At 42.7% G+C, this 27,974-nt stretch overlaps 1 protein-coding gene across 2 annotated transcripts in view; it reads left to right on the top strand.

Annotated features, from left to right (window-relative positions):
• Positions 1 to 27,974, top strand: part of INPP5A (inositol polyphosphate-5-phosphatase A) — a 599,826-nt gene that overhangs the window by 393,922 nt on the left and 177,930 nt on the right. For both annotated transcript variants that reach the window (XM_040361359.1, XM_040361360.1), the window contains exon 9: positions 19,725 to 19,809. In XM_040361359.1, the coding sequence (XP_040217293.1) occupies positions 19,725 to 19,809 (85 nt within the window). The remainder of the gene's footprint in view (positions 1 to 19,724; positions 19,810 to 27,974) is intronic.

Below are 27,974 nucleotides of genomic sequence, written 5' to 3'. Positions count from 1 at the left end.
CAACACGAAGGTTTGGTCGGCCGAGTTTCGAAAATCAATTATGGCATCATCTGATCAGAAAAAAACAAAAAAAAAACTTTCTGCTTGTGAAAAGAAAATTTGTTCGAAATTTGACCGTGTATGGCCTGCTTAAAAGTCATTCCAGTCCAAATTTCTGTTAACTTACAAAACAATTGGCGCTCTGCGTATGGAAGACATACTTCAAAAAGTACATTCTCTCCGTCGGGTCTCTGTTTTGCAGGGAATTTGTAAACTGGTGTTACATATTTACATAAGGTAATCTGGTTGAAAAAAAGGCACAAGTCCATCTAGTCCAATTCCTTTATTTATTTTTATATATATATATATATATATGTGTATATAAATAGCAAAGGTAATGGCCATAAATATAAAATGTGCAAAGCAGGGCAATTTTTTTCACCATGGAGGTTATTTACAGGGTGCATTTGATTTAAATAAAGTCGATTTTTAAATCATGATTTAAATCACTTGTAAAAAGGCTTGATTTAAATCCACTCAATTTAAATCATACTTTTTAAAGTTGTCATCTGTAATACGGCGGCTCCTCCTCTGACCCGCTGTTGACTCACCGACAGTCCCATTCACTTTAATGGGACGGCTGGTGATGCGGCAGTGACGCAACAAGGTGAGGGACGCGGCAGCAGGTGAGTGGATGCCCGCTAACAGGCGCTACCGTGATGGATCTGAAATGACAGGTGCTCTTTAAATTAGGGCTGTGGAAATTAACTATTAATTCCTCAATTAATCTTAAATTTTTTTGATTGATCAAAATTCTTTTGATTGGTACTCGCCTCTCCGCCAGCTTCTGGACCTTCAGGGAGTTCCGTCGGCTGTGCATGCCGGCGGGACCTTACTATCTGTCACACACAAGGACTGTTACACTTCCCTCTATCACTTCCCTCTATCAACCTGGGATTCTACAGCCATCCACTGGGAGTTGTGATAGTTCCCTTCACGGGACATCTACATGCCGACGGACTGATGTTAACCTCTCCTCATCTGGATTCAGCAGTGATATCGTTGTACACATTTTTATACCAGTATCATACTTAGCTACATGTTTTTATGACTGCTTTTGCTACCATTTGGTATTACTCGCACCATTTATACTGTTTTTGTAGCTACATTGATTGTATCTCCAGTGCAATATTTATTTTGTTACCTACTTGAAGACTATAAAAGTTTTAATGCTATTCCCATCAAGCACTGCCTTTGTGTGTAGATCAGCTAAAAGTAGTTGCGTTATAATTAATCGAAATTGGTCGATAAATCGATTAATCGAACACAAAATTTTTAATCAGTAACAGCCCTACTTTAAATGTAAGGAATCATTCTTGCTGGTAGTTAGAATCTTTATTTGCAAACAAAAATAAAGGATTTCTATTTAGAATAATAAGCTGTCAGGTTGGTAAAACAGCGATATCGGAACTGATTCAATCATACAGTTGTAGTGTACATTTGCAAAACATTGGGATTAAACGAACGTTCCTGAACTTTGGTTTATCACATAGTTACTGTGAAATTGTGTCAATGCAGTGCATGTTATCGCTTGGATTCATTGAATGAGTTTACCAAAAATGTAAACATTGCAGAATATACAGCCTCATGCTACATGATCAAGCTCCATTTCGTGCTGAATCAACTAAATTATTAATGTACCTTAAATAGATAACTATCTTTAGATAGATTTTTACTCCAAAAGCATTATATTAACCACTTCCCGACGGCCGTACGACTATATACAGCGGGGAACTTCTGTGCTGGCTGTGTCCCTTGGACACAGCCAATCACAGATCGCCGTGAACGGCCAATCGGAGTGCCTGTTTGCTAGGCAATCTGTGCAGCCAATGAGAGATGATCTCATATGTTAACATATGAGATAATTTCTCATTGCCGGCTCTCACAGACAGCGGTGCTGTCAGGGAGAGAGGAGACCGATCTGTGTCTCTTGTACATAGGGACACAGATCGGTCACCTCCCCCAGTCAGTTCCCTTCCCCCACAGTTAGAACACTATATAGGGAATACATTTAACCCCTTCCTCACCCCCTAGTGTCAACCCCTTCAATGCCAGTCACATTTATACAGTAATTAGTGCATATTTATAGCACTGATTGCAGTATAAATGTGAATGGTGCCAAAAATGTATCAAAAGTGTCAGATATGTCCGCCATAATGTCGCCGTCCCAATAAAAATCGCAGATCGCCGCCATTACTAGTAAAAAAAAAAAAAAATAATAATAATTATGTCCCTTATTTTGAAGGCGCTATAACTTTTGCGCAGTCGCTTATTGCGATTTTTTTTTTTTTTTTTACTAAAAATATGTAGAATACGTATCGGCCTAGACTGAGGATAAAAAAAATAAAAATAAATAAATTGAGCTATTTATTATAGCAACAAGTAAAAAATTTTTTATTTTTTTCAAAATTGTCGCTCTATTTTTGTTTATAGCGCAAAAAATAAAAACCGCAGAGGTGATCAAATACCACCAAAAGAAAGCTCTATTTGTGGGAAAAAAAAGGACGTCACTTTTGTTTGGGAGCCACTTCGCACGACCGCGCAATTGTCAGTTAAAGCGACGCAGTGCAGAATCGCAAAAAGTCCTCTGGGCAGGAAAGGGGTTTAAGTGCCCAGTAAGGAAGTGGTTAAAATAAATTTGATAAAAAAAAAAGATTTTTCTTTTCTTTCTTTTTATTTAAAAAAAATCCTTGATTCATATCCATGTTATTTGCCAAAAATGGAGGGTGCAAAATCTGCATCGAAACCAATCCGCTTGCAGGTTTTATTGCCAAAACCTAATTGAACAAGCTGAAGTTAGAAGCCGGCTGGTTTCTATGCAGAGCCGCTCCAGATGTTGCACTCTTCGGGTTTAGTCGATCTCCCCCAACATTCGTTGCACTTTGCTCAGATTTTGCCATACTTATCAGCGATTATTGATTTTATTAAACACACTAGGTAATCTGATCTTCTACTTCCCAGGAAATTTTGCAACTAGTGCCCCCCTACTAATGCCCCATGCAACCCATTTAGCTGTATCTTCTTTTTTTTTTTTGTATTAAAAATGCAAGAGAAGGGGAACTTTTTTCCAGTGATGTCAAGGCAGGATGAATTGGCTAGGGGAAAGCATGTTTATAGACTGTGTGAAGAACTTTGTCTTTGTGTGGGAATGTTGGTGACACTGTTGTGGTTTGCTTGAATGAACTGCAATGACGCCACTAATAAGGTGCCCTGCTGAGAGCCACAGTGAGGCTAATTCAGACCTCCCACATCAGCCATTCAGCTCTAGCTCAGTGTGGCTAATTTTTCCCATTCCTTCAATTCTTTTGGCCTCCTTACAAACAGTAAAGTCAACTTTCACACCGACTGCGAGATAAGTGCTTTAGGAAATAATCGTGTAAACAGTATGTTACCTTCTGACCTGCAGCTGATACCTTGGCTCGGGACAAAACCCTCCAGGCTATTGCATTAGGCATGGCTATTAAGTGAATAATGCAGATGATCCTCCTTACAAAGTGCCCTGAGAAATGGTTTAGCTAAATCAGTGTGCCTCTTGTCACATTGAATTATACTCATACGCCTCCCACTTCAAATTGCTTGTATTTATCTGTGTTTTTTTCCAGCTCTATGCATATGTAGAGAAAGTATTGCACGGGAAATGCAGCCAATGCTGCTTGACGTGACACATTTCTTTGGACCTTTTTTTTTGTTGAGTATAAAGCCTATGCCATTTTTTTTTTTTTTTGTAACACCAGTGCAACGTATATGGTACACTGTTGCCAACCTACCAGATTGAAATTTACTGGCACGACACCCAAAATTTACTGGCGCAGCCAAGTTTTTAGAGGCATTTCACAAAAGTTACTAAATTACATTTTAGGTGCAAATTTCAGTATTTAGGCTACAAACAAGTACGCTAGGCAAATAGCAATGTGATTTAAGGTAGATATTAAAGTAAAAATACATATTTTTGTTATTTTCGATAAAATAAGGACAAATTATTTAGTCACATCACCCCCTGCCTCCATCCCTCTCTGCCCCCAACACCCCCTGCCTTCACCCCCCTCTGTGGTGCCACAATCTCCCCCTGCCTCCAATCACCCCCTGCCTCCATCCCTCTCTGCGGTGCCACCAACACCCCCTGTCTCCATCCCCCACCCTCTGCGGTGCCACCACCCCCCTCTGGGGTGCCTCCAGTCACCCCCTGCCAGGGCTGGACTGGGACAAAAATTTGGCCCTGGACTTCATCCAGACTGGCCCACTTTGACAGGTCTCTCCCACAGCGGCCGGACAACCCCCCCGGCCACCCAAGCCACCTCTCCCCCTTCACTAGCTACTAGCCGTTTTACTTTAATAGAGTAGAACGGCTGGTACTGGTATTCTTATAGGCAGTACCAGTGGGGAAGCTAGTCATTATTTCTCCCGGGGCAAATAATCAGTTTGGTGCCCCCCCCCCCTTCATGGGACAAGATTAGGCAGAAGTGAGAAACTCCCAGGCCGCTGTCACTGAAGCCAGCCCACTGAGCCATCGGCCCACCGGGAAACTCCCTGTAGTCCCAATGGCCAGTCCATCCCTGCCCCCTGCCTCGAGTCACCCCCTGCCTCGAGTCTGCCCCTGCCTCGAGTCTGCCCCTGCCTCGAGTCTGCCCCTGCCTCGAGTCTGCCCCTGCCTCGAGTCTGCCCCTGCCTCGAGTCTGCCCCTGCCTCGAGTCTGCCCCGCGCAGTTCCAAGCTGAACGGATCTTGGCTATTTATTTTTACTGGCGCATTCCCACAACCACGGACATTTATTAACGGGGGGGGGAGGCAGTACTTTGCACAGTTTGACCAGGACCAGTCCAGCCCATCCTGAAAACTGATGTACTGAGGGCGATCGAAAGGACCTGCAGTTTTTGCGCAGAGGCCCCCCCCCCCCCCCACGACTTCATATGCAATGGCAAGCAGGAGCGACATTTGACAATGAGGAGCACTGGTGTGTACTATTCAAGGAATCTGGAATTACTTGGCACATTTTTCAAAATTTTGTTAAAAATTTACTTAAAGCGGAATTCCATCCAAAAAAAACCCCCCAGAAATCAACAGCATTATGCATCAGCAAAAACTTTTTTTTTTCTCCCCTTCAGCACTGTTGCTATGGGGTGCTTTGTATTCCTCTGTGGTGCGTGATATCATTTCCTTTCGGCGACTGTGCTCGCTGGTGCTTCGGGGAGAACTGTCATTTCCCAGGAGTCAGTGGACAGCGTCTAGGGCTTTGTTGCCATCACAACAGGGCAGGCACTTTCAACGATGACCCCTGTTGTGATGGCAACGTCTGAAGCGGACCATGCTGCGAGCCATACATACTGCGCATACGCAAGGACGGTGGTGCATGCTGGTCGCTCAGCTGCACTGTGTCCCAGAATATAGTGCTTGTGGGCTTCACGTGCCCACAAGCAAGATGGAAAATGCCAGCAAAGCAGAATAAGTTATGTTACTTTGTAAAATCGGCAATCGAGCGGCGAGCCATCAGTAAAACGTAAGTGCTATAAATACGTTTATTAAACGATATTCATGCAAAAAAAAAAAAAAATTATATAGTTAGAACTCTGCTTTACACTTCAAGCTTTAAGAAGTGTTAGCTGCAGTTAAACTTTAGTTTCTTGCTTACTTGAAGTTAATATAAAACTACATGTCAATATTAGACAACCCTGTGTATAGGATGACAATGCTGGAGTGATTTCACTGCAGAATGAACAGCATGGTCACCCTGTTAAAGGAAGTGAAAAATGTATACAATAGTAGGATCAACCGGTAAATTTACACATAAATAACATTTTTAAAAAAGGAGTAGGGATGAGCCGAACACAGGAGGCACCAACACCCCCCCGCCCCCCGTTCGGTTCGCACCAGAACCTTCGAAACGGACCGAACGTTCGCGCGAACATTTAGAACCCTATTGACGTCAATGGGACTCGAATGTTTGAATTCAAAAGTGCTCATTTTAAAGCCTAATATGCAAGTTATTGTCGTAAAACGTCTTTGAGAACCTGGGTCTTGCCCCAGGGAACATGCATCAATGGAAAAAAAGTTTTAAAAATGGTCGTTTCTTTTTCAGGACTCCTGAAAAAACGACCGTTTTTAATACTTTTTTTCCATTGATACATGTTCCCTCGGGCAAGACCCGGGTTCTCAAAGACGTTTTCGCAGGCATACGATCGACACCCAGCAGGTACAATATTTAAAGGAATTTTTCATTTTTTTATTTTTTATTTAAGCATCATTAAAATCGCTGCTCCTGAATCTTTAGGTGCAAACTACAGACCACATGGCCAGTACACACCATGTAGCTTTAGGTGCAAACTACAGAGCACACAGGCAATAAACCACGTAAGAATACTGCAGCTAGCACAATCACCTGCCTGCCAGTAAATTAGGAAGAACTGATCTAGCTAAACTATACAGTGTATAAATATATGTACAACACCTGGGATGTATATATATCCTCTACATACTGTAACATTAACTGACTAGCCTGCCTGCCTGCTCTATCTACCTGCAAAAAATGGCACTCTCTCTGTCCTCTTAACCACCGCAACACACTACACAAGGCTGACCTGCAGGCGGCCTTTTATAGTGTGGGGCGTGTACTAAACCCCCTGAGCCATAATTGGCCAAAGCCACCCTGGCTTTGGTCAATTATGGCTCTCCATTTTTTGCGCGCTGTGATTGGCCAAGCATGCGGATCATAGTGCATGCTTGGCCAGTCATCAGCCAACGGTGCCGCAGTGATTTATGGTCTGTGAAACGTAACTCCAATTTGGCGCGAACGACCCGTTTTGTTCGTATTTCGACGAACGATCGAACTTATGATGTTCGAATCGAACATGAGTTTGACTCGAATACGAAGCTCATCCCTAAGGAGAAGGCTTTAGTGCTATTGTCATAAAGGAGTTGTAAAGGCAGAAGTTTTTATTTTTATCTTGGTGCATTCTATGCATTAAGATAAACAACCTTCTGTGTGTAGCAGCCCCCCCAATTACCTACCTGAGCTGCTTCTCTCTCCAGCATTGTCCATGATCCCCTCAGCCATCCAGTACAATCCTCCTGATTGGCTGAGACAGAGCAGTGGCGCTATTGACTCCCGCGGCTGTCAAAGTCAGCCAATAAGGGGAGAGGGGGGCGGGCCAGGTCAGGCATGGAAGGAGGGGCTAGGAGCAGCATAGAGTGACCCGGGAAGAGGAGGATCCAGGCTGCTCTCTGCAGAACCAACCAAGTATTATTATTATAATTTTTTTCGTTTAGTATCACTTTAAAGTGATTTGTAAAGGCTCTTTTATATAAAAAACAACTAAAGTCTTTTTTTTTGTTTTGTTATTATAAAGGATAGATATATATATGTATATGTATATATGTATATATATATATATATATATATATATATATATATATATATATATATATATATATATATATATATATATATATATATATATATATATATATATATATATATATATAGAGAATATTTTTTTATAATTATCTGCTGTGTGCAGTGGTTTTGCACAGAGCAGCCCAGATCCTCCCTCCTCTTCTCGGACCTCTCTCCGGCACTCCTGGCCCCTCCCTCCTGTCGAGTGCCCGCACAGCAAGCAGCGAGCTCTGGGGACAACCAAGCCGAGCCGCAACGCTGCGTGTTCATTCAGACACTCTCTCTCTCTCCTCGTTGGCTAACTGACTTTGACAGCAGCTGGAGCCAATTGCACCACTGCTGTGTCTCAGCCAATCAGGAGGTAGTGTACTGGACAGTCAAGGCACTCGTGCACATCGCTGGATCAAGATGGGACTCGGGTAAGTATTAGGGGGGGCTCATCTCACTGGGCACTGGTCCCCTCACTGCTCCTTGAAGCCTAAGAGAGAGAAACTGGCTGCTGGAAGTATCTCCTTCACCAATAACAGAAGTCCACATAGTGCAGGCAAGGATGGACAACCTGTGAAGAAGGACCCCAGGAAAAAAAAAAGGGGCGAAAGATTTTTATGTGTCCGTGGTTTCAGGAAAGTGAAATGGGCAATTGGTTAGAGGGAGGTGGGCAAGGAGGGGGTTTGCTAATATTTTGGAATCGGGTTATAAGTATGCAGGTCTAAATACCTAACTTCAGGTTTTAGTGAACTGGTCCCAACACACGATTTCTTTTGCAAACACATTCAGCAACTGTGTGAGCTGTATAAAACTGTATGTAGCATTAGACACTCCCGGAATAAAAAAAAAAACCTACACCAGCACTTTGTCAAGGAAAATGTGTTTTGAGTGCATTAGCACAAGTGTTCTCGAGTGACAAGGCTCTAAAGGATTTGACATAATAAAAGACTGCCTGACATAGTTAGTTGACGGATACAGTTGCAAGAATCTGGATTGATCAATTTTTCATACAGTATCTGTGTACAGCTACTTTTACAAACCAAATTATTAAAGTCCACAAACTGAATGTTTTCTAGTGAACATTTGCAACCTTACTACTTGTATCACCTTAGAGGCATATTCATAAAGCAGTGAATGTGACATTCCCCAAACATTCACTTTAGGTAGTTCTTCCTGATGGATATTTGAAGATACAGTGAACGGTTCACCACTACAAAGGGTGAATGCCATATTCTTCACTTAAAGCAGAGTTCCAGCCGCAAACGTTTTTGCTGTAGCTGCTGACTTTTAGTAAGGACACTTACCTGTCCAGGGAGCTTGCAATGTCGCCCCCACCTCCCCTAGGGCGATTCTTCCATCGGCTCAGGTGCAGGCACCGCCATTACAACTAAAAGAAACTGGCAGGCTTCACAGCCGGTTTCCTACTGCGCATACGCAAGTAACGCGGTGCTTTGTGAATGCCCATCTTGTCTTCTGGGGGGCACACAGGTCGCGGCTTCGCCACGGCCGGGCTAGGACGGAAGTACACTTTGTACTTCTAAAAAGGTAGGACAAAATAATTTTCTCTCGATAGAGATATAGCTCTAGATCTGTATAGAGATATAGCTCTAGATCTGTATAGAGATATAGCTCTAGATCTGTATAGAGATATAGCTCTAGATCTGTATAGAGATATAGCTCTAGATCTATATAGAGATATAGCTCTAGATCTGTATAGAGATATAGCTCTAGATCTGTATAGAGATAGAGCTCTAGATCTGTATAGAGATAGAGCTCTAGATCTGTATAGAGATAGAGCTCTAGATCTGTATAGAGATAGAGCTCTAGATCTGTATAGAGATAGAGCTCTAGATCTGTATAGAGATAGAGCTCTAGATCTGTAAAGAGATAGAGCTCTAGATCTGTAAAGAGATAGAGCTCTAGATCTGTAAAGAGATAGAGCTCTAGATCTGTAAAGAGATAGAGCTCTAGATCTGTAAAGAGATAGAGCTCTAGATCTGTAAAGAGATAGAGCTCTAGATCTGTATAGAGATAGAGCTCTAGATCTGTATAGAGATAGAGCTCTAGATCTGTATAGAGATAGAGCTCTAGATCTGTATAGAGATAGAGCTCTAGATCTGTATAGAGCTCGATGGATCTATATTATATTCTAGATTGTAAGCTCAAACAAGCAGGGCCCCTCTGATCTCTCTTGTATTGATTTGTATTGAAACTGTACTGTCTGCCCTAATTTTGTAAAGCTCTGCACAAACGTTTGGCGCTATATAAATCCTGTATTATAATATCTCGAGCTAAATCTATATATAGATCTAGATAGATGTAGATGTGTGTGTGTGTGTGTATGTGTGTGTATATATATATATATATATATATATATATATATATATATATATAATATATAATGTAGCGCCTGGTTACTTTTGGTAGCGGTGCTATTTAAATTTAGAGTGAGATCAGAGTGTAGTTAAACTCTGATCCAAATTGTTATGTGCAAAACAGGGTCTCTGTCTCAGCTTGGCTGTGCTGTGGGCTTATTCTGTTGTGCTGGGATGTTCCTCCCACCCCTGTTCAGTAGGTGGCAGCAGTGGAGTCAAGGCTTGGGTGCTTTTCCCCAGCAGCCATTCAGGAGGGTTTGGCCTTGCTGTGCATGCTGGGGGAGGATATTTATGGGGCAGACGCCATTGGTTCTGGGTTCTTCTTCGTCCAGTGTGGCACCCACCTTTAGGGTGGCCACATCACGGTGCCCCGACGTTATGGCCTACCTCTACCTGGGCGTGCGTGCTTGCCATGCGGTGTTCCTGGTCCACGTTGGCGTGGAACATTTGAGCAGCAACGGGGACCCAGTTAGCGTCTGGGTTCTCACCTTTGAGGATCCTAAGCGTTATTTCTGTACGGTGGGGAGTCCGTCTGAGGAGCACCATTGAGAGGCTGGCGGTCCAAAAGGGCCTCGACAAACCACCGGGGTCAAGGTAGCCGGACACTGAAGGATTGATCACCTGTCAGTCGGTACCTGGGCAAAAAAGTTGGAGAGCCAGGCGTAATTCACCTAAGGAGGATGTCCTCCATAACCACAATCAGAGAGGGCCTGTGGCAGAGGTGTCTCCCTGACGTTCACCAAGGAGGGTCTGTGGCAGGTACTTCATCCTACAATTGTCCGAGTGATACTCCGGCTGCCAGGTCAGTGAGAGAGGCCTGTCCGGGTACACTAACCCCACTCTGGCAGGAGTGGCGCAGAGAAGTGTTTCACTTGGGAGCAGGACTGTTTCCCTATCATTACGCCTGAATTTGCTATTCTCCCTTCTTCTTTCAACTTTACTTTCCTCACCACAAGTTTTATTGTTTTTACCCGGGTGGGTAATAAAGAGCACAGCAAAGAGCACCTGTTGCGGACATTCCTTTACTTCTACTAAATGCATCATGCACCCCTAGGAATTCGGAAGAGCCACGAGGTAAATGTGCCACCCAAAACAACCAGCAGCTCCTCCGGGGGTAGTGATATAGATATATAGATATATATATATATATTATCCAAAGATGAGGGGTGGTCTTTAGTTTAAGACCACCTTGTAAAAGTGTGTGGAACTCCGCTTTAATAACTATGCCCCTTATTGTTCTTGTCTATGTATTTAGAGCCCTCATAAAACAGCAGCAGTTATTACATTTTTTATTCTTTTTGATTTTTAGAACCTTCTTTGTTTCTGTTCTCTAAATGTTCTCAACGGTTTTCCTGGTTTTGGAAGCTCACACTTTTTTATAAACATGCCCACTTTCCTTTTGTAAAAGAGTCCCTTTAAAATAAGCTTAAAAGTTGAATTTCCCTGTTTGAACAGAGTGCATGATGTATTATGATATTGTATATACAGCTAATGTTGTTACTAGTTAACCTCCTGCTCACCCTTTGTGGAATGAATCATACTATCCTGCTGCATATTGTAATGATATATCCCTTGTACTGTTCACCAATGGATGTCCTCACAGGGACAACTTATGACTTCTTCATGTGAAAACATTTATAAAATTCTTAGCTGCAGCAATAAAGCTGCAAAACAGAGTAAGCCATTTTAATTTATCATAGCATTGTTTATTTATTTGGTCTATAACAGGTCTATCTTTCCTGATCTTAACTGTAAAATTCTGGCAATTGTGTCATCTTGATTGCAGAACTCTCTGTATATGAAAACGGTGTTGGCTTGGCTGCCTATAGCCTGGCAGGCAAATCAGAGATGATCCAATGTCCCAGCTGTTCTCATTTCTATGATTACAATAACTGAAGATAATTGGAATGGATATAAGCTAACGCTATATAGGAATGGATATAGAGCTCTCCATATTTGAAAAACCACGCCGGATTGGCTACTTATAGCCTGCAGGGACTGAGGCATTTATAGAAATGACAGCCAATGTCCTGGCTGTTCTCATTTTATGTTTACAATAACTGAAGATAAATGGAATGAATACAGGCGGTCCCCTTGTTACAAGCATTTGACTTACAAACGACTCTTACTTACAAACGGAGGGAGACAACAGGAAGTGAGGGGAAATCTACCCCTAGGAAGGGAAATTCACCCCTGTAGGAGCTTTAATGGGAAAAAGGTACCTCCACTGATGCTTTATCACCAAGGCTTGCTTCCACAACAACCCAACATTTTCAAAATCCATTTGTCATTGGGACAAAGTGAGGTAAAATCTTCTGGACAGTGGGGAAAACAAGCAAAACACTTAAAAAAATGTACTTGTTCTGACTTAGATTCAACTTAAAGGGGTTTTAAAGACAAAAATATTTTCCTCTTAAATTAAAGTCTGACAGTAGCTGATAAAGTAAAAAGTAATGTTTTGCATTATAACTAGTTTGATACCTGTTGAAATCGAGCTGTTTTATTCACCTCCGTCACTCCTGAATCATTATTCTCACTGACTTCCTGGTTTGCGGTGCGCATTCATTCTTGCTACATCACGGCCTAATGGGAACTACAGTTCCCATTAGGCTTAGCCTCCATGCCTGTGAGGGATAAGAGAGCATCTTCACGCAGGGCTGTAGTCCTAGGGAGGGGGTGAGCACATTCTGCTTTCCACCATGCAAAACGGCTCAGATGCTGGTGGAAAGCAGGAAGAGGAGAGACCGGAAATGTCATTTTCAAACCTGGATTATTGTATTTTGGACGTCAAAAGGAAAAACGAGGTAAGTGATATTTAAATGCCCTAGCTTACAGCAATCAATTGATCTAATAAAAAACTAACCTTTAGTGTTCCTTTAAGAACAAACTTACAGACCCTATCTTGTTTATAACCCAGGGGGGTGCCTGTTTAGATCTCTGTGTTTGAAAATCACGCTGGATTGGCTGCTTATAGCCTGATGGGCCAATCGGAGATGAGCCAATGCTCTGGCTGTTCTCATTTTATGTTTACAATAGCTGAAGATAATTGAAATGGATATAAACTTGGGGCTAGATTCAGGTACAGTTACGCCGGCGTATCAGCAGATACGCCGTCGTAACTCTGAATCTGCGCCGTCGTAAATTAAAGCGTATTTTGGAAACCAGATACGCTTAAATTGGGCTAAGATACGAGCGTCGTATCTTAGGGTGCATATTTACGCTGGCCGCTAGGTGGCGCTTCCGTTGAGTTCGGCGTAGAATATGCAAATGACTAGATACGCCGATTCACGAACGTACGTGCGCCCGTCGCAATTAGTTACGCCGTTTACGTTGGAGATACGCCGGCGTAAAGATAAAGCTGCTCCGTAGGTGGGACAGCCCATGCAAGGTATGGACGTCAGAACAGGCCTATCTTTTTACGTTGTTTGCGTAAGTCGTACGCAAATCGGGCTTGACGTAATTTACGCTATGCCGCCGTAACTTAGGAGGCAAGTGCTTTGTGAATACAGCACTTGCCTCTCTAAATTACGGCAGTGTAGCGTAAATAACATACGCTATGCCTGCACAAACTTACGTCCCCCTACCTGTATCTAGCCCTTGCCCTCTATGGTTTAATGGGTTTACTCTTCTGCAGCACGGCAATATTTTTGACCCGAATTCATTTTGGGGTTCGTCATTTCTATAAATGTCTCGGTCCCTAAATTTTATCTCTAAAACCAGGCTGCCATGGAGCAGTGTGCCCACCTTGCCAGGGTAGTGTGGGTAGAGTTATAGCTCGTAATGAAAATTCCTGGTCTAAAAGGAGTGATCACTCATCGGCTTCCAAGTTAACCACCAAAAGGTTGGTTGATTAGGTCAAAATATTGTATCTTGAGAATATTTTTTTTCACATTACTGAAATTTCTTAGGCAGTCTACAAATAGACTACAAATTATCACCCGACTCATCCAAGTCTTTTATAAAAAGGTCCATTAGCATAGTGAATCCCTCTTAGAACAAAAGATATTCTAATGTCTTACTCCATCACCTATCCCAAAAATAGGATTATTCTTCATATTAAGACAAAGGACAGAGCCACGCAAATCATTTCCTATATGTCCTATTAGCCAAATGCACATCCAGAACCGCTGGCATACAGCGCAGGTATAGCTCAATATTATAGAGCCAATTATTCCAAACTGCATACTGCTGTTTCAGGCCATCATTGGTGCTGTGTAAAAAAAACATGGCTTCTATGAGGATATGGGGATTGAGTGATGGAATGAGACATGTCAGTCATCTTCTGTTCTAAGAAGAGTTTACTGCATTGCAACCATTCAGTTGGAGAACTTTTTGCCATGTTATCCATATGCTGCTTTGACGATGGCTGAATGGCTTAAAACTGCTATATGCAACAGGGAATGTCTCATTCCCGCCTGGATTGAACCTCGCCTAGTGTACCAGGCTTATGCCCAGGTGAAGGCAGCACTCTCCCCAAGTTCTAATGCCTTTCTGATTTGAATGGGGCTGCATTTGTCTGTCCTGGGACTGGGAGACACAAAGAGCCCCAGGCGATGTGCCCCCTGGGGGGTGGCGTTCCAGGGGTACCAGAATAACTTTGGGTTGCACACCATGGTTTTTCTTCACTGGCATTAGGTCAGGTCACTTTACGCTTTGCATGCACTATGCTTGTTGGGCAGGCCTTTTGGCCAGCCAGGGCAAATTTTATACCGGCTGACAGTCCTGATGTGTGTATTGCACAAAGCAGCTTTTTTTTGTTGCTTTTTTTTTTTACTATTTATTCTCAAGCAGAACACTACATGTATGTGTGTTTTATTTTTTATGTGCACAGAAAGAAGATTTAGGTAGGTTATATGTCCGGCCCTGATGTCGTAGGGAGGTTCTGTGGCCTTCGGGTTTTTTGCCCATTATTCTGACTCCGATTGTTGTGAAGCGATTATCCCTTGTGAGACCTCTATGCCTGGCCTGTATAAGATATAATCACTGAAGGAAAAGGAAAGTTACCCCGGGGGGCTTTGTATTGCAGCAAAAAATAAGTAAATATATATTTTTTTAGTACAAAAGTTTTAATGTGGTTTTGTATGTCTCACAAGGAAACGTGTCTGATATATTTTAACCAAAACATAGTCAAGTAATGGCAATAAAAAACATGTACATAAGAAATTGACAGGATATTGATTGGGCCATAAGGGCAAACCTGCAGAAGCATGGCATAATGTTATAACAATGATACACGTGATAAATTTGATAAAACCCAGACGTGTTTCGACCTTGTAGAGGGCGGTCATCTTCAGGGGGTAAGAAGGACATGCTCTAGAATGAAATACATCGTATAGGTGAGATTGTTAAAAAAACAAAACAAACAAAAACACTCTCAACATAGAAACATCTACCTTATTGATAATATTGTGAATGATGAATATATTTACCGTTTAACGGCTAAGGGAAAGAACAAAAGCACTTTCCCATGTGCTGCAACTAGGAACCATGTAACTGCCGCCAGTACACCGCACGACCCCCTTAGAGGTGGGGGAGCCGAGATGGAAAAGGCTCGACTAAGTGGGCAGACCAAAAGATATAATCACGGAGGACAATCCTTATCAGATAGCTTGAACTCACCAATACCATTTCCATCCACAGAGGTGTTTTATTCCGAAACATCAGGTTACAGCAGATGATGGGATGCAACAGATGAATAGATTGTGGTATTATGCGGTCAAAAGATGATATTGTCTGTAGCATACTATGCAGAATACATGTGTCCTGCTACATGTGGCCTGTTGGTTGCATCCATGACACAGGAAGTACAATCACAGGAAGAAAGGGTGGAGCATTACATACAGAGGAAGTGTCATACATCAGGGAAAAAACAAGTGCATTACCACAAAGGGTCACTAGATGGCAGCATGTGAAATAAATATACAAGTCCATAGAAAAATCTTTCAGGGAATCAATATATATAAATTCTATGCCCCATTGGGGCGGCACACCCATCCCTATTCGGACGGGTCTCTCTCTTTAGGAGAGCCTCTTTCCAAGTACTTGGTCGACCATTCTTGGCTGATTCGAAAGGCGTGGGGTCCACCTGACTTTGGCCTAGGTAGACCATAGCATACCTTGCCTCTGTCAGAAGCCTTGGACCCCCGGAAAAACATTTTTTTTTATGTGTGCTGTGATTTCACGGTTCACTCTTTCTTTACAGGGTTTGACAAAGCACTGCACTGCAGAGCTTCATGGGGGGGGGGGGAGGAGATGTATGCAGCTTGAAATAAATAACTCTATATTAGACTATATCTGCACTATACACCAGTAGTTGTTGATGTGCATTTGGCTGATGGGCTGTAAAGCAATGATTTGCATGTCTCCACCCACTGTCCTAAACTGAGGAATAACCACCTAATTTTTGGGGATATGTGTGAAAGGGGTTGTAAAGGTACAATTTGTTTTTCCTAAATAGCTTCCTTTACCTTAGTACAGTCCTCCTTCACTTACCTCATCCTTCCATTTTGCTTTTAAAGGTCCTTATTCCTTCTGAGAAATCCTCACTTCCTATTCTTCTGTCTGTAACTCCACACAGTAATGTGAGGCTTTCTCCCTGGTGTGGAGTGTCGTGCTCGCCCCCTCCCTTGGACTACAGGAGAGTCAGGACGCCCACTAACACACAGCTCCTTTCTCTATCTGCAATGTAGAGAGCGTCCTGACTCTCCTGTAGTCCAAGGGAGGGGGTGAGCACGACACTCCACACCTCGCATTACTGTGTGGAGTTAGACAGAAGAAATAAGGACATTTAAAATGAAATTGGAAGGATGAGGTAAGTGAAGGAGGACTGCACTAAGGTAAAGGAAGATATTTAGGGAAAAAAAATGTTGCTTTACAACCCCTTGAAAGAATGAGATCTGTGAATACCTTCTGTTCGAGCTACACACTGATTCAGTTGGAGGGCTTTTAGATTTCTTTAGTCTTTTCTCTCCATAACCTGTATAGTTAAAAAGGTCTCACGAATGTCTAGCAAAAAGTAATTTACAAAACTCTGGAAGTGACCAGAGGCATTGGACCAGGAAGCCAAGCCATGTCTTCTACAATTCTCAACCAACGACCAAGCCGCCAAAGCACTTAGGGCTGCCTGTCTTTGCCTTCAGGGCAAAGTGTGGTCCTCATAAATGAGGTGAAACTAATCATTTTTATGAAATCCTTAAATGTGTAAAAGTAATGTAATTGAGGTTTAATTAACTGATTTCTTTTTGTGTCTGGCCCAGTATCTTTTGACTCCATCATTCCTGACTTGTGATATCCATTTAGTTAACAAGCTGTAAGTAGCAGTTCTTTGGCAAGAAGTGTCAATTCCGAAAAAAATGACTTTGGGGAAAAATTAGCTGCACATACCTTCCTTGAAAAATCAATTTATTTAAAAAGCCATCTGTCACGCCTTTCTGCAACTTCACTAACATTCATTATTTTTATGTTAGCTGTAAATGACCTTGAGCAATGCCAAAAATCAAAATGAATTACTGAAATTGGCAAAGGCCAACGTGGCTTTGTTTTAAAGTGAATGTGTTGTGAATTGTGGTAAGAAGCGGGTAGAGAGAGTTTAGAAAGAGCTGTGCTAATATCTGATTGTCAGAGTCCACTTCGAGAAGTACGTGTCATCGTTGTTTTTTTTTTTTTTTCTGGTTTTGTTTTTTGTCTTGCTTTGCTTTTCTTTCGTTTTTTTTTTTTTTTTGGAGCTCTACAAAATATACCACACAAGTGATTTTGTAGCAACTACATTATTTTTGCTGTTGTCAATTAAGAGTCTGTATCAAATTTTCAATCCTTAATAGATGGAATGCTGAGCAACAGAATTTTTGGACCATTTGAAGCTACCTACAAAGTCACCATCTTATTATTATTATACAGGATTTATATAGCGCCAACAGTTTGCGCAGCGCTTCACCATATACCTATGTTGTATAATACAGCTGCTGTTGATCATGGCACCTGCAATTTATAGCTCCAGGTACAGCAGAACATCTGTTCAAGGGGAGCTGCGGTGGCTCAACACGATTGGCACTGCGCTGACAAGCCATTCACCTCTGCAGCTAGAGGTTCTGATCCAGTTCGGTCTCAGCTACATGTGAATTGAGTTTGGTGGTCTCAGCCCGGCTCCCGATGGGTGTGCTATGCGAGGTAAGCCTGCGCTTAGTACGCCCACCCCCTCCCACAAAAACCACCACACTTACACGCACTCGAAATTGGGTTAACATGCACGCACTTTGACCACGCGGTCTCTAAAAAGAGAGGCGAAGGACTAACGGGGCTGGTTGAGCGGGCTAGATCCTCTCACTCCCTTGTAGGGAGTCCCTCTGCCCCGTTGGGCTTCAAAGCAGAGCAGGTAGGGCGGGCTGTGTGGGAGGACCCCCTCACACACCCGCCATTGCCACCCGGGGCATGGAGAAAGGTGGCAGATTGCCTCTGGGGGAGGCCTGCCTACTCCCAACTCCTGCAGTCCGGCTCCTCTCTCGAGTACACGCACAAAATACACTAAAAAAAAAAAAAAAAAAAGAACATCTTCGAAAGAAGTGACATGATCATATAGCTTAGTGGGCAATTCCAGTGTATAGGTGGCAGGGTGGATAAAAATCAATGTTTTTTTTTTTTTTAATCAGATTTTTTTGATTTATATCATTTTTTTTATAACAAATGTATTATAATGAAATGCTTTTGGAGTAAAAATCCAAAGATTTAAGATACATTAATAAGTTGGTTTTATTCGGCATAAAATGGAGCTTAGTTATATGGCATGAGGCTGTATATTCTGCAATATTTACTTTTTTGTTTTTTTTATATTTTTTATAGTAAAAAAAAAAAATGCTTTCCAAATTTTATAGCTCAAAAAATAAAAACTGCAGATGTAATCGTATACCACCAAAGGAAAGCTCTATTTGTGAGAAAAAAAATACATACCGTATGTACTCGAGTATAAGCCGACCTGAATATAAGCCGAGGCACCTGATTTTACCACAAAAAGCTGGGAAAACTTATTGACTCGAGTATAAGCCTAGGGCAGGGATATGCAATTAGCGGACCTCCCAGATGTTGCAAAACTACAAATCCCATCATGCCTCTGCCTCTGGATGTCATGCTCGTGGCTGTCAGATCCTTGCTGTGCCTCATGGGATTTGTAGTAATGCAACAGCTGGAGGTCCGCTAATTGCATATCCCCGGCCTAGGGTGTCCATCTGCATGCCTCACTTTGCCTCACTGTGTCCATGTGCATGCCTCACTGTGTCCATGTGCATGCCTCACTGTGCCCGTGCCTCACTGTGCCCATGTCTCACTGTGCCCATGTCTCACTGTGCCCGTGCCTCACTGTGTCCATGTGCATGCCTCACTGTGCCCGTGCCTCACTGTGCTCATGACTAGACTTATGGTTAACTAACATGGGAGTATATAGAAGGGGTGCTCGGCTTTGAAAAAGCGATGCTCCCCGGCTGTAGGTCCCCCAGACAGCAAATGTTGCAGACTTGTAGATTAGAACTAGGGCTACATGTGTCCCAAGTTTGGGGTCCAGGGGACCTACGGCCAGCCGGTACAGGGTCCCCAAAATCCGGGAGATCAGGCGCAAAAAGGTGACGCCGAGTATAAGCCGATCAGCACAAGAAAATGTGGTGAAAAACTCAGCTTATACTCGATTATATACGGTACATTTTGTTTGTGTACAACGTTACATGACCGCCGAGCATTTGTTGGTTAAATTGACGCATGTGTCGCATCGCAAATTTTTTTTTCGATGAGTGTCGTGGTCTTGCATTGTGCGAAGGAACAGTACAGCATAGAATGCAGATTCGTTGTTTATGTTCAGATATTGAAAAACTTTTAGTATGTAATGTTCGTTTTGAGTTCTTTATATAGATGTAGCATTATTGGCATTAATTGATTTCTATTTTTTTTTTTCAGTATTACTGATCATCGATATGAAAAAATTCCTTACTTTGTCTTTGGAGATTTTAACTTTCGACTGGATTTGAAGTCGGTAGTAGAGGTAAGAAGTATGCTATTTGATGAATCTCTCTAGGCAATTGATGCGCAGGGGATAATCTATTTTGAATGTGTTGTCTTCCCCGCAAACTTCTGTTAAACAGTCACAACATATTTAAAACATTCATGCAGTATGCATTGACCTCCACTTAAAGTGGAGGTTCCACCCATAAATATAACATTACATCAGTAGTTTTAAAAAAATGTCATTAGTCCTTTACAATTTTTTTTTTTTTTTTTTAGATGCCTTCAAAGTGTTGTTGCTAGGCAGAATAGTTAATCTTCCCACTTCCTGCACCTAGGTGCTTAATGCTTCCTAACCTACACCGCACAGACTCCTGGGAATGTAGTGGGTGTAACTTTCCAGGAGTCTGTGCACTCCCCAGTCTCAAAGAATCATGTGACTTGGACAGCACAGGTGCTGAAACCTGATCTGACACTGCTTGTGCAGCACTGAGCATGTGCTAGATCTGCAAGGCTGAAATCCAGGAAGTCATACAGTCTGGCTTCATGATGCCCACACTTAAGATGGCCCCAGTCAATTTCTATTTTATAAAGTGTCTAAATGCTGTAACAACCTAACAAAACTGACCTTAGTTTACAGACTAACTTTACTAGAATACATTAAGCTTGTGTATTACAGGGGTATTTATATTTAAAAAGTGAAATTGTGGCCGGAACTCCGCTTTAAAGAGGAACTGCAGTCGGCTCACATAATTTGTAATAAAAACATCTTTGCCATTCTGAAGCTTCCCTCCAACCACTTTGCCTATTATTTTATATATACTGTGATTCTTTCCATTGATGAGGCGGATGTGCCTCCTTCCTCTTCCGAAACACACGCTGTCATCAAAAGGAGAAAAAAAACGATTGCCGACTTTTGTTTACACCACGTGATCAGCTGTCATTGCCCGACAGCTGATCACGTGGTAAGGGGTCGGGACCAGCCCCTTACTCGGATCTGTAATCACCCGAGTCTCAGTGAACTGAGACTCGGGTGATTGCAGCGCGTGCGCCCTGCAGGGGAGCACGTCTATTGACGTCCTCCAGGGAATTGGGGCTCACGCTGCGCTGTGGCCGTCATTCTAAGAAAATCAGTGAGCCAATCGCACAGCTAGGAAATTACATTTCTTGGAGTTATTTTTTAAAACAGTTTTTATTTATAGAACTATTGACACTGTCTTTGCTTTACTAAATACATGATTTATGATGTGTGTGCTGGAATGAAGGTGCTGTAAAGTGAGATATTGTCTTCTGTCCACTTTACTATGAACGATGCGGCCGCATCGTTGGATTTGATTGACACCTGTGGGAGCCAATGGCTGCGCTGCGATCAATCTATCCATCCAAGAGCCGAGAACCCTGGCGTGGGAAATTCCAGGGCTCAGGTAAGTAAAATGGGGGTGCTGGGGGGCCAGTGACTATAGGATGCATTAAGGTGAAAAGACACAAACCTTTACAACCCCTTTAACTTTAGATAGTGTTTTTTTTTCTGCCAGTAAATACCTTTTACAGCCCACTTCCTGTTTTTTGTCTGGCAAAAAGCCTAGGCTTATGACATCATGCACAGCTCTCTATTTAACTCTTGTGAGTGTTTGCCAGGAAGGGAGGCAGGATGAGTCATAAGAGGGCCAATGAGAGCTACAGAGCTGTAGGTGTGTCTGTGTAAATCCAGGAAGTGAACATGCAGCAGCTTCAGCTGCCCACAATTAAAATGGCTGCAGCCAGACTCAGTGGAGGGAGATTTCTGCATCATATTTGGCAAGTACGGAATCGCAGTATATATAAAATAATATGCAAAGTGGTTAGAGGGAAGCTTCAGAATGGCAAAGATGTTTTCATTACAAATTATGTGAGCAGACTGCAGTTCCTCTTTAAGTTTTTTAAGTCCTGCCGAGTCAAATATTATTATGTGTTGGGAGTATGCAGTAGATATTTTATGTTGCCATTATGAAAACATTTTGGAGTCTATGGCCTAGATTCACGTACGGCCGATCTACGTTGTGTGGGCGTAGCATACCATATTTACGCTACGCCGCAACTTAGAGAGGCAAGTGCTGTATTCACAAAGCACTTGCCTCCTAAGTTACGGCGGCGTAGCGTAAATGGGCCGGCGTAAGTGCGCGTAATTCAAAGTAGGCTGTAGGGGGTGTGTTGTATTTAAATGAGGCTTGACCCCATGTAGATGCATGGCCGAACGAAGGGCTCATGCGCGCGCATGCTCAGTATCACGTCGTATTTACGCCCAAAGATACGTCGGCTCAATGCCTGTGACGTGAACGTAATTTACGCACAGCCCTATTCGCGTACGACTTGCGCAAACGACGTAAAAAGATACGCTTGTTCCGACGTCCATACTTTGCATGGGATGCGCCACCTAGAGACCAGCTTTATCTTTACGCCGGCGTATCTCTAACGTAAACGGCGTAACTAATTGCGACGGGCGCACGTACGTTTGTGAATCGGCGTATCTAGTCATTTGCATATTCTACGCCGAACTCAACGGAAGTGCCACCTAACGGCCAGCGTAAATATGCACCCTAAGATACGACGGCGTAGGAGACTTACGCCGCTCGTATCTTAGCTTAATTTAAGCGCATCTGGTTTCCAGAATACGCTTAAATTTAAGACGGCGTAGATTCAGAGTTACGACGGCGTATCTACTGATACGCCGGCGTAACTGTACCTGAATCCACCTATATGTGCAGTAATGTAAACTTTTTTCTTTTTAATAAATACGATTTTCCTGCTCATCCTGTTGCAGTTGACATTAATGGTGGGAAAGTTCGATCCACTATGTAGAAATACGAACAAATTAGCAGGACTTCATGGCTTTGTTACCCTGCACACCTAATCAATTGCTGGGTCCTTTACACCTCCTTTAATTGGTGTCTATTCTGCTCTGCACTGGAGATTAGTGTACCTGAGGCCTGGCTTTATTATTCCCCTAATCACAGCTACGGCAGCTGTGTTTGTTCTGCAGGTTCATACTTTTTGTACCTTTTATTTATGGTTGTTTTGGACAATGCTGACATGTAACTAATTAGCTTACTGTAAATCACCCTCTGTTCCAGATCAGGGGGTTTGTTTCATGATCGAAAGGGACAGCCCTGTTTCTTTTTACGAGTTTTCTTTCATCCTCTTGAAACAATTAGTATATTCTAATTCTAATGTGCCTCCAATTTGTTTTATTTTTTTATTGCCTTACATTTTCCTATTTAAAGGGACATTTCACTCAAAACCTATACCGTACTCAAATGTTTAGCAGTTGCTGAAAGATTTGCTTGTTTCCTGTATTGCATGAGAGTTCCCGGCAATTTCTCCTGCTGCTTTCCCTGTTCTTTTAACCACTTAAGACCCGGACCTTTAGGCAGCTAAACCAGTTTTTGCGATTCGCCACTGCATCGATTTAACAGACAATTGCGCGGTCTTGCGACGTGGCTCCCAAACAAAATTGGCGTCCTTTTTTCCCCACAAATAGAGCTTTCTTTTGGTGGTATTTGATCACCTCCTGCAGTTTTTATTTTTTGCGCTATAAACAAAAATAGAGCGACAATTTTGGAAAAAAATTCAATATTTTTTACTTTTTGCTATAATAAATATTCCCCAAAAATATATAAGTTCAGTTTAGGCCGATACGTATTTTTCTACCCATTTTTGGTAAAAAAAATCGCAATAAGCGTTTATTGATTGGTTTGCGCAAAATGTATAGCGTTTACAAAATAGGGGATAGTTTTATTGCATTTTATTTTTATTTTTTTTACTACTAATGACGGCGATCAGTGATTTTTTTCCTGACTGCGACATTATGGCGGACACATCAGACAATTTTGACCAATTTTTGGGACCATTGTAATTTTCACAGCAAAAAATGCATTAAAAAGTTAACCACAAGGGGGCGCTGAATGGGGTTAAGTGTGACCTCATTTGTGTTTCTAACTGTAGGGGGGTGTGGCTGTGGGTGTGACGTCATTGATTGTGTTTCCCTATAAAAGGGAACACACGATCAATGGTGGCGCCACAGTGAAGAACGGGGAGGCTCTCCCCGTTCTTCAGCTTCGGGGACCGATCGCGGGACTACAGTGGCGAAAGGGTCCGCGGGTCCCGCGGTCACGGAGCTTCGGACCGGGTCGCGGGCCCACGGCTGGGCACTTAAAGAGGACGTACCTGTATGTGCCTGTGCCCAGCCATGCTATTCTGCCGACGTATATGTGCAGGAGGCGGTCCTTAAGTGCTTAACCACTTTAGCCCTGAAAGAGCTTACCCCCTTCCTGACCAAAAGCATTTTTTGCGATACGACACTGCGTCAGTTTAGCGGACAATTACACGGTCGTGCGATGTTGTACCCAAACAAAATTTACGTCCTTTTTTTTTTCCACAAATAGAGCTTTCTTTTAGTGGTATTTGATCACCTCTGCGCTTTATTTTTTATTTATTATAGGCAATATGAACAAAAAAGGAGCGACAATTTAGAAAAAAAAGCAATATTTTTTACTTTTTGCTATAATAAATATCCCCAAAAAATATATAACATTTTTTTCCCCTCAGCTTAGGCCAATAGGTATTCTTCTAAATATTTTTGGTAAAAAAAAAAAAATCGCAACAAGCATATATTGGTTTGCGTAAAAGTTATAGCACTATGAACAAAAAAAATTGTCATTTTTGGAAAAAAAAGCTATGGGCCAGATCCACGTAGCGCGGCGTAATTTTAGGCAGGCGTAATTTTAGCGGCTCATATAGCCGCTAGCAATAATCACCATCTTCTCCCTGTGGGGATGGCTATTTTTGCAACCTCCTCCGCCAGAAATGTCAGGCTGCTTTTATCTGATGTGTCCGAGAATTTGTCAGGAGTTATTAGGCTGTTAACAGGAACAGTTCAGGAGAGAGCTATGGGACTTGGCTCTTTGAAGAGAGATAAGAAAACACTGCAGATATGTGTGCCCAGCTCAAATGTCATGAATTGGGTTTACATCCACTTTAACTGGTTGCCGACCAGCCGCCGTCGTTTTAGGGCGGCAGGTCAGCTCCCCTGCGCGAGAGCACGTAATATAACGTCGGCTCTCGCGCAGGCAACTAGGGGCGCGCCGCCAGAGGGCGCGATCACCGCTGGGCACACGCGATCGCTTGTTACAGAGCGAGGATCGGGAGCTGTGTGTGTAAACACACAGCTCCCGGTCCTGTCAGGGAGAGAAATGCTGATCTTCTGTTCATACAATGTATGAACAGCGATCAGTCATTTCCCCTAGTGAGGCCACCCCCCCTACAGTTAGAACACACCCAGGGGAACATACTTAACCCCTACCCCGCCCCCTAGTGTTAACCCTTTCCCTGCCAGTGACATTTTTATAGTAATGCAATGCATTTTTATAGCACTGATCGTTATAAAAATGCCAATGGTCCCAAAAATGTGTCAAAAGTGTCCGAAGTGTCCGCCATAATGTCGCAGTACCGAAAAAATGATCACCGCCATTACTAGTAAAAAATATATATTAACAAAAATGGCATAAAAATACCCCCTATTTTGTAAACGCTATAACTTTTGCGCAAACCAATCAATAAACGCTTATTGCGATTTATTTTTTTACAAAAAATAGGTAGAAGAATACGTATCGGCCTAAACTGAGGGAAAAAAATGTTTTTTTATATATTTTGTGGGGGATATTTATTATAGCAAAAAGTTAAAAATATTCTTTTTTTTTTTCAAAATTGTCGCTTTATTTTTGTTTATAGCGCAAAAACTAAAAACCGCAGAGGTGATCAAATACCACCAAAAGAAAGCTCTGTTTGTGGGGAAAAAAGGACGCCAATTTTGTTTGGGAGCCACGTCGATCGCAAAAAGTGCTCTGGTCTTTGGCCAGCAATATGGTCCGGGGTTAAAGTCAGGGTCCCTCCAGAGCTTGGACCCGGCTGAGTGACTTCAGCCAACGGCAGACTTTAGCCCGCTGTTGTCTAAATTTGGGTCACAGGAGTGCAGAATATACCGTATTTATCGCGGTATAACGCGCTCCCGCGTATACCGCGCACCCCCAAAGTGGCCCGAATTCCTGTGGAAAAAAATGTTTTTTGTTTTTTTGTACTTACAGTTTTGGTGTCTTGCGCGGCGTTCATCGGCGGCCTCGTCGGGTCCGGCGTCCATCTGCGGCTTCGGGTGTCCTCTTCGGCGGGTCGGGCGTCCGTCTTCGGCGGGTCGGGCGTCCGTCTTCGGCGGGTCGGGCGTCCGTCTTCGGCGGGTCGGGCGTCCTCTTCGGCGGGTCGGGTGTTCTCTTCGGCGGGTCCGGCGTCCTCTTCGGCGGGTCCGGCGTCCTCGCGGCATCCTCGCGTCTTCCCCGCTCGTTTCCCGCCACGAGTTTTGAATACTGCGCCGGCATATACCGAGCGCAGTACACTCGTGTAACGTCGGGCAGGCTCGGCAACTGTCGCGCAGGACGTCAGTGCGAGAGGCGCCGAGACTGCCTGAAGTTACACGAGTGTACTGCGCTTGGTATATGCCGGCGCAGTATTCAAAACTCGTGGCGGGAAAGCGGGTATCGGCGTATATCGGGCACCCACGATTTTGCCCTTTTTCAGAGCAAAATAGTGCGCGATATACGCCGATAAATACGGTAAGTATGGCCAAAAGATCTTGGTCCACACTACTTCTCCTTTTTAAAGTTTCTGTATAAATATGAAACTTGTTTAACGTGTGTGTGTCAGTCTGAAATGAAACCTTTTAAAAGCTCTGGAAGGGAAATGATTACCCCTGTTACGTATTCATTTTGTTCAGTTAAATACTTTACATAGTTATAGGTATTGTATAGTTACATAGTAGGTGAGGTTGAAAAAAGACACAAGTCCACCAAGTCCAACCTATGTGTGTGATTATAGGTCACTATTACGTTGTATATCCCTGTATGTTGTGGTCGCTCACAAGTTACACTTGTGGTTCTTTCCCCCCCAGCTGTTGAAAAGAATGGCAAAGCTGTGCATTGCAGATGAGTGACAAGTGCTTTATATGGGGTTTCAGTAATTTGTTTTTATGTGCCTCAGTGGAAAATCCATCTAAACTGTTTTTCCATAGAAAATGCTTTGGACACCTTTTCAGGAGTGCACTATAGTTCCCGTGAGTGCAGCCTAGAGTTTTTGTTGGGACTCTTTTGTTGTTCCATAGAAGGCTGTGTGGGTGAAATATATCAACATCTCACTGCCGGTGACCAAATCAATGAGCGTCTGTCAATCACCGAGCAAGAGCGGCTTACATTGCCTGCTTCCCACTGAGACTATTGAAGACCACACAGGCTTGTGCAATCTGCGGAATTAGCCAGTGTGGTATACCCTCAAATTCCTTATTAAAAAATTACAACCTGTTTTTCTCTGCATGTCGGTAACGACCCATTTAATCCATACATACAAAGAAACCAAAACAAGTCCAGAAATGAAGTTATGTGTAATAAAATGTAATGACACAGGGAGCAAGTATTGAACACGCTAACTGAAATACTTCATACAAAATCCTTGGTTGGTAATGACAGCTTTAAGATGCCTCCTGTATGGAGAAACTAGTCGCATGCGTTGCTCAGGTGTGATTTTGGCCCATTGTTCCACACAAACCGTCTTTAACCACTTAAGATCCGGACCTTTAGGCAGCTAAAGGACCTGGCCAGTTTTTGCGATTCGGCACTGCGTAATTGACAATTGCGCGGTCATGCGACGTGGCTCCCATACAAAAAGTAGCGTCCTTTTTCCCCCGCAAATAGAGCTTTCTTTTGGTGGTATTTGATCACCTCTGCGATTTTTATTTTTTGCGCTATAAACAAAAATAGAGCGACAATTTTGGAAAAAATGCAATATTTTTTAATTTTTGCTATAATAAATATCCCTCAAAAATATATATATAAAAAAAAAATGTTTTCCTCAGTTCAGGCCGATACGTATTCTTCTACATATGTTTGTTAAAAAAAATCGCAATAAGCGTTTATCGGTTGGCTTGCGCAAAATTTACAGCGTTTATAAAATAGGGGATAGTTTTATTGCATTTTTATTATTTTTTTTTTTTTTTACTACTAATAGAGGCGATCAGCGTTTTTTTTCGTGACTGCGACATTATGGCGGACACTTCGGACAATTTTGACACATTTTTGGGACCATTGTAATTTTCACAACAAAAAATGCATTTAAAATGCATTGTTTACT

This window comes from Rana temporaria, chromosome 8 (genome assembly GCF_905171775.1).
Source record: "Rana temporaria chromosome 8, aRanTem1.1, whole genome shotgun sequence".
Lineage (NCBI taxonomy): Eukaryota > Metazoa > Chordata > Amphibia > Anura > Ranidae > Rana > Rana temporaria.
This window is presented reverse-complemented; position numbering and strand designations above follow the sequence as displayed.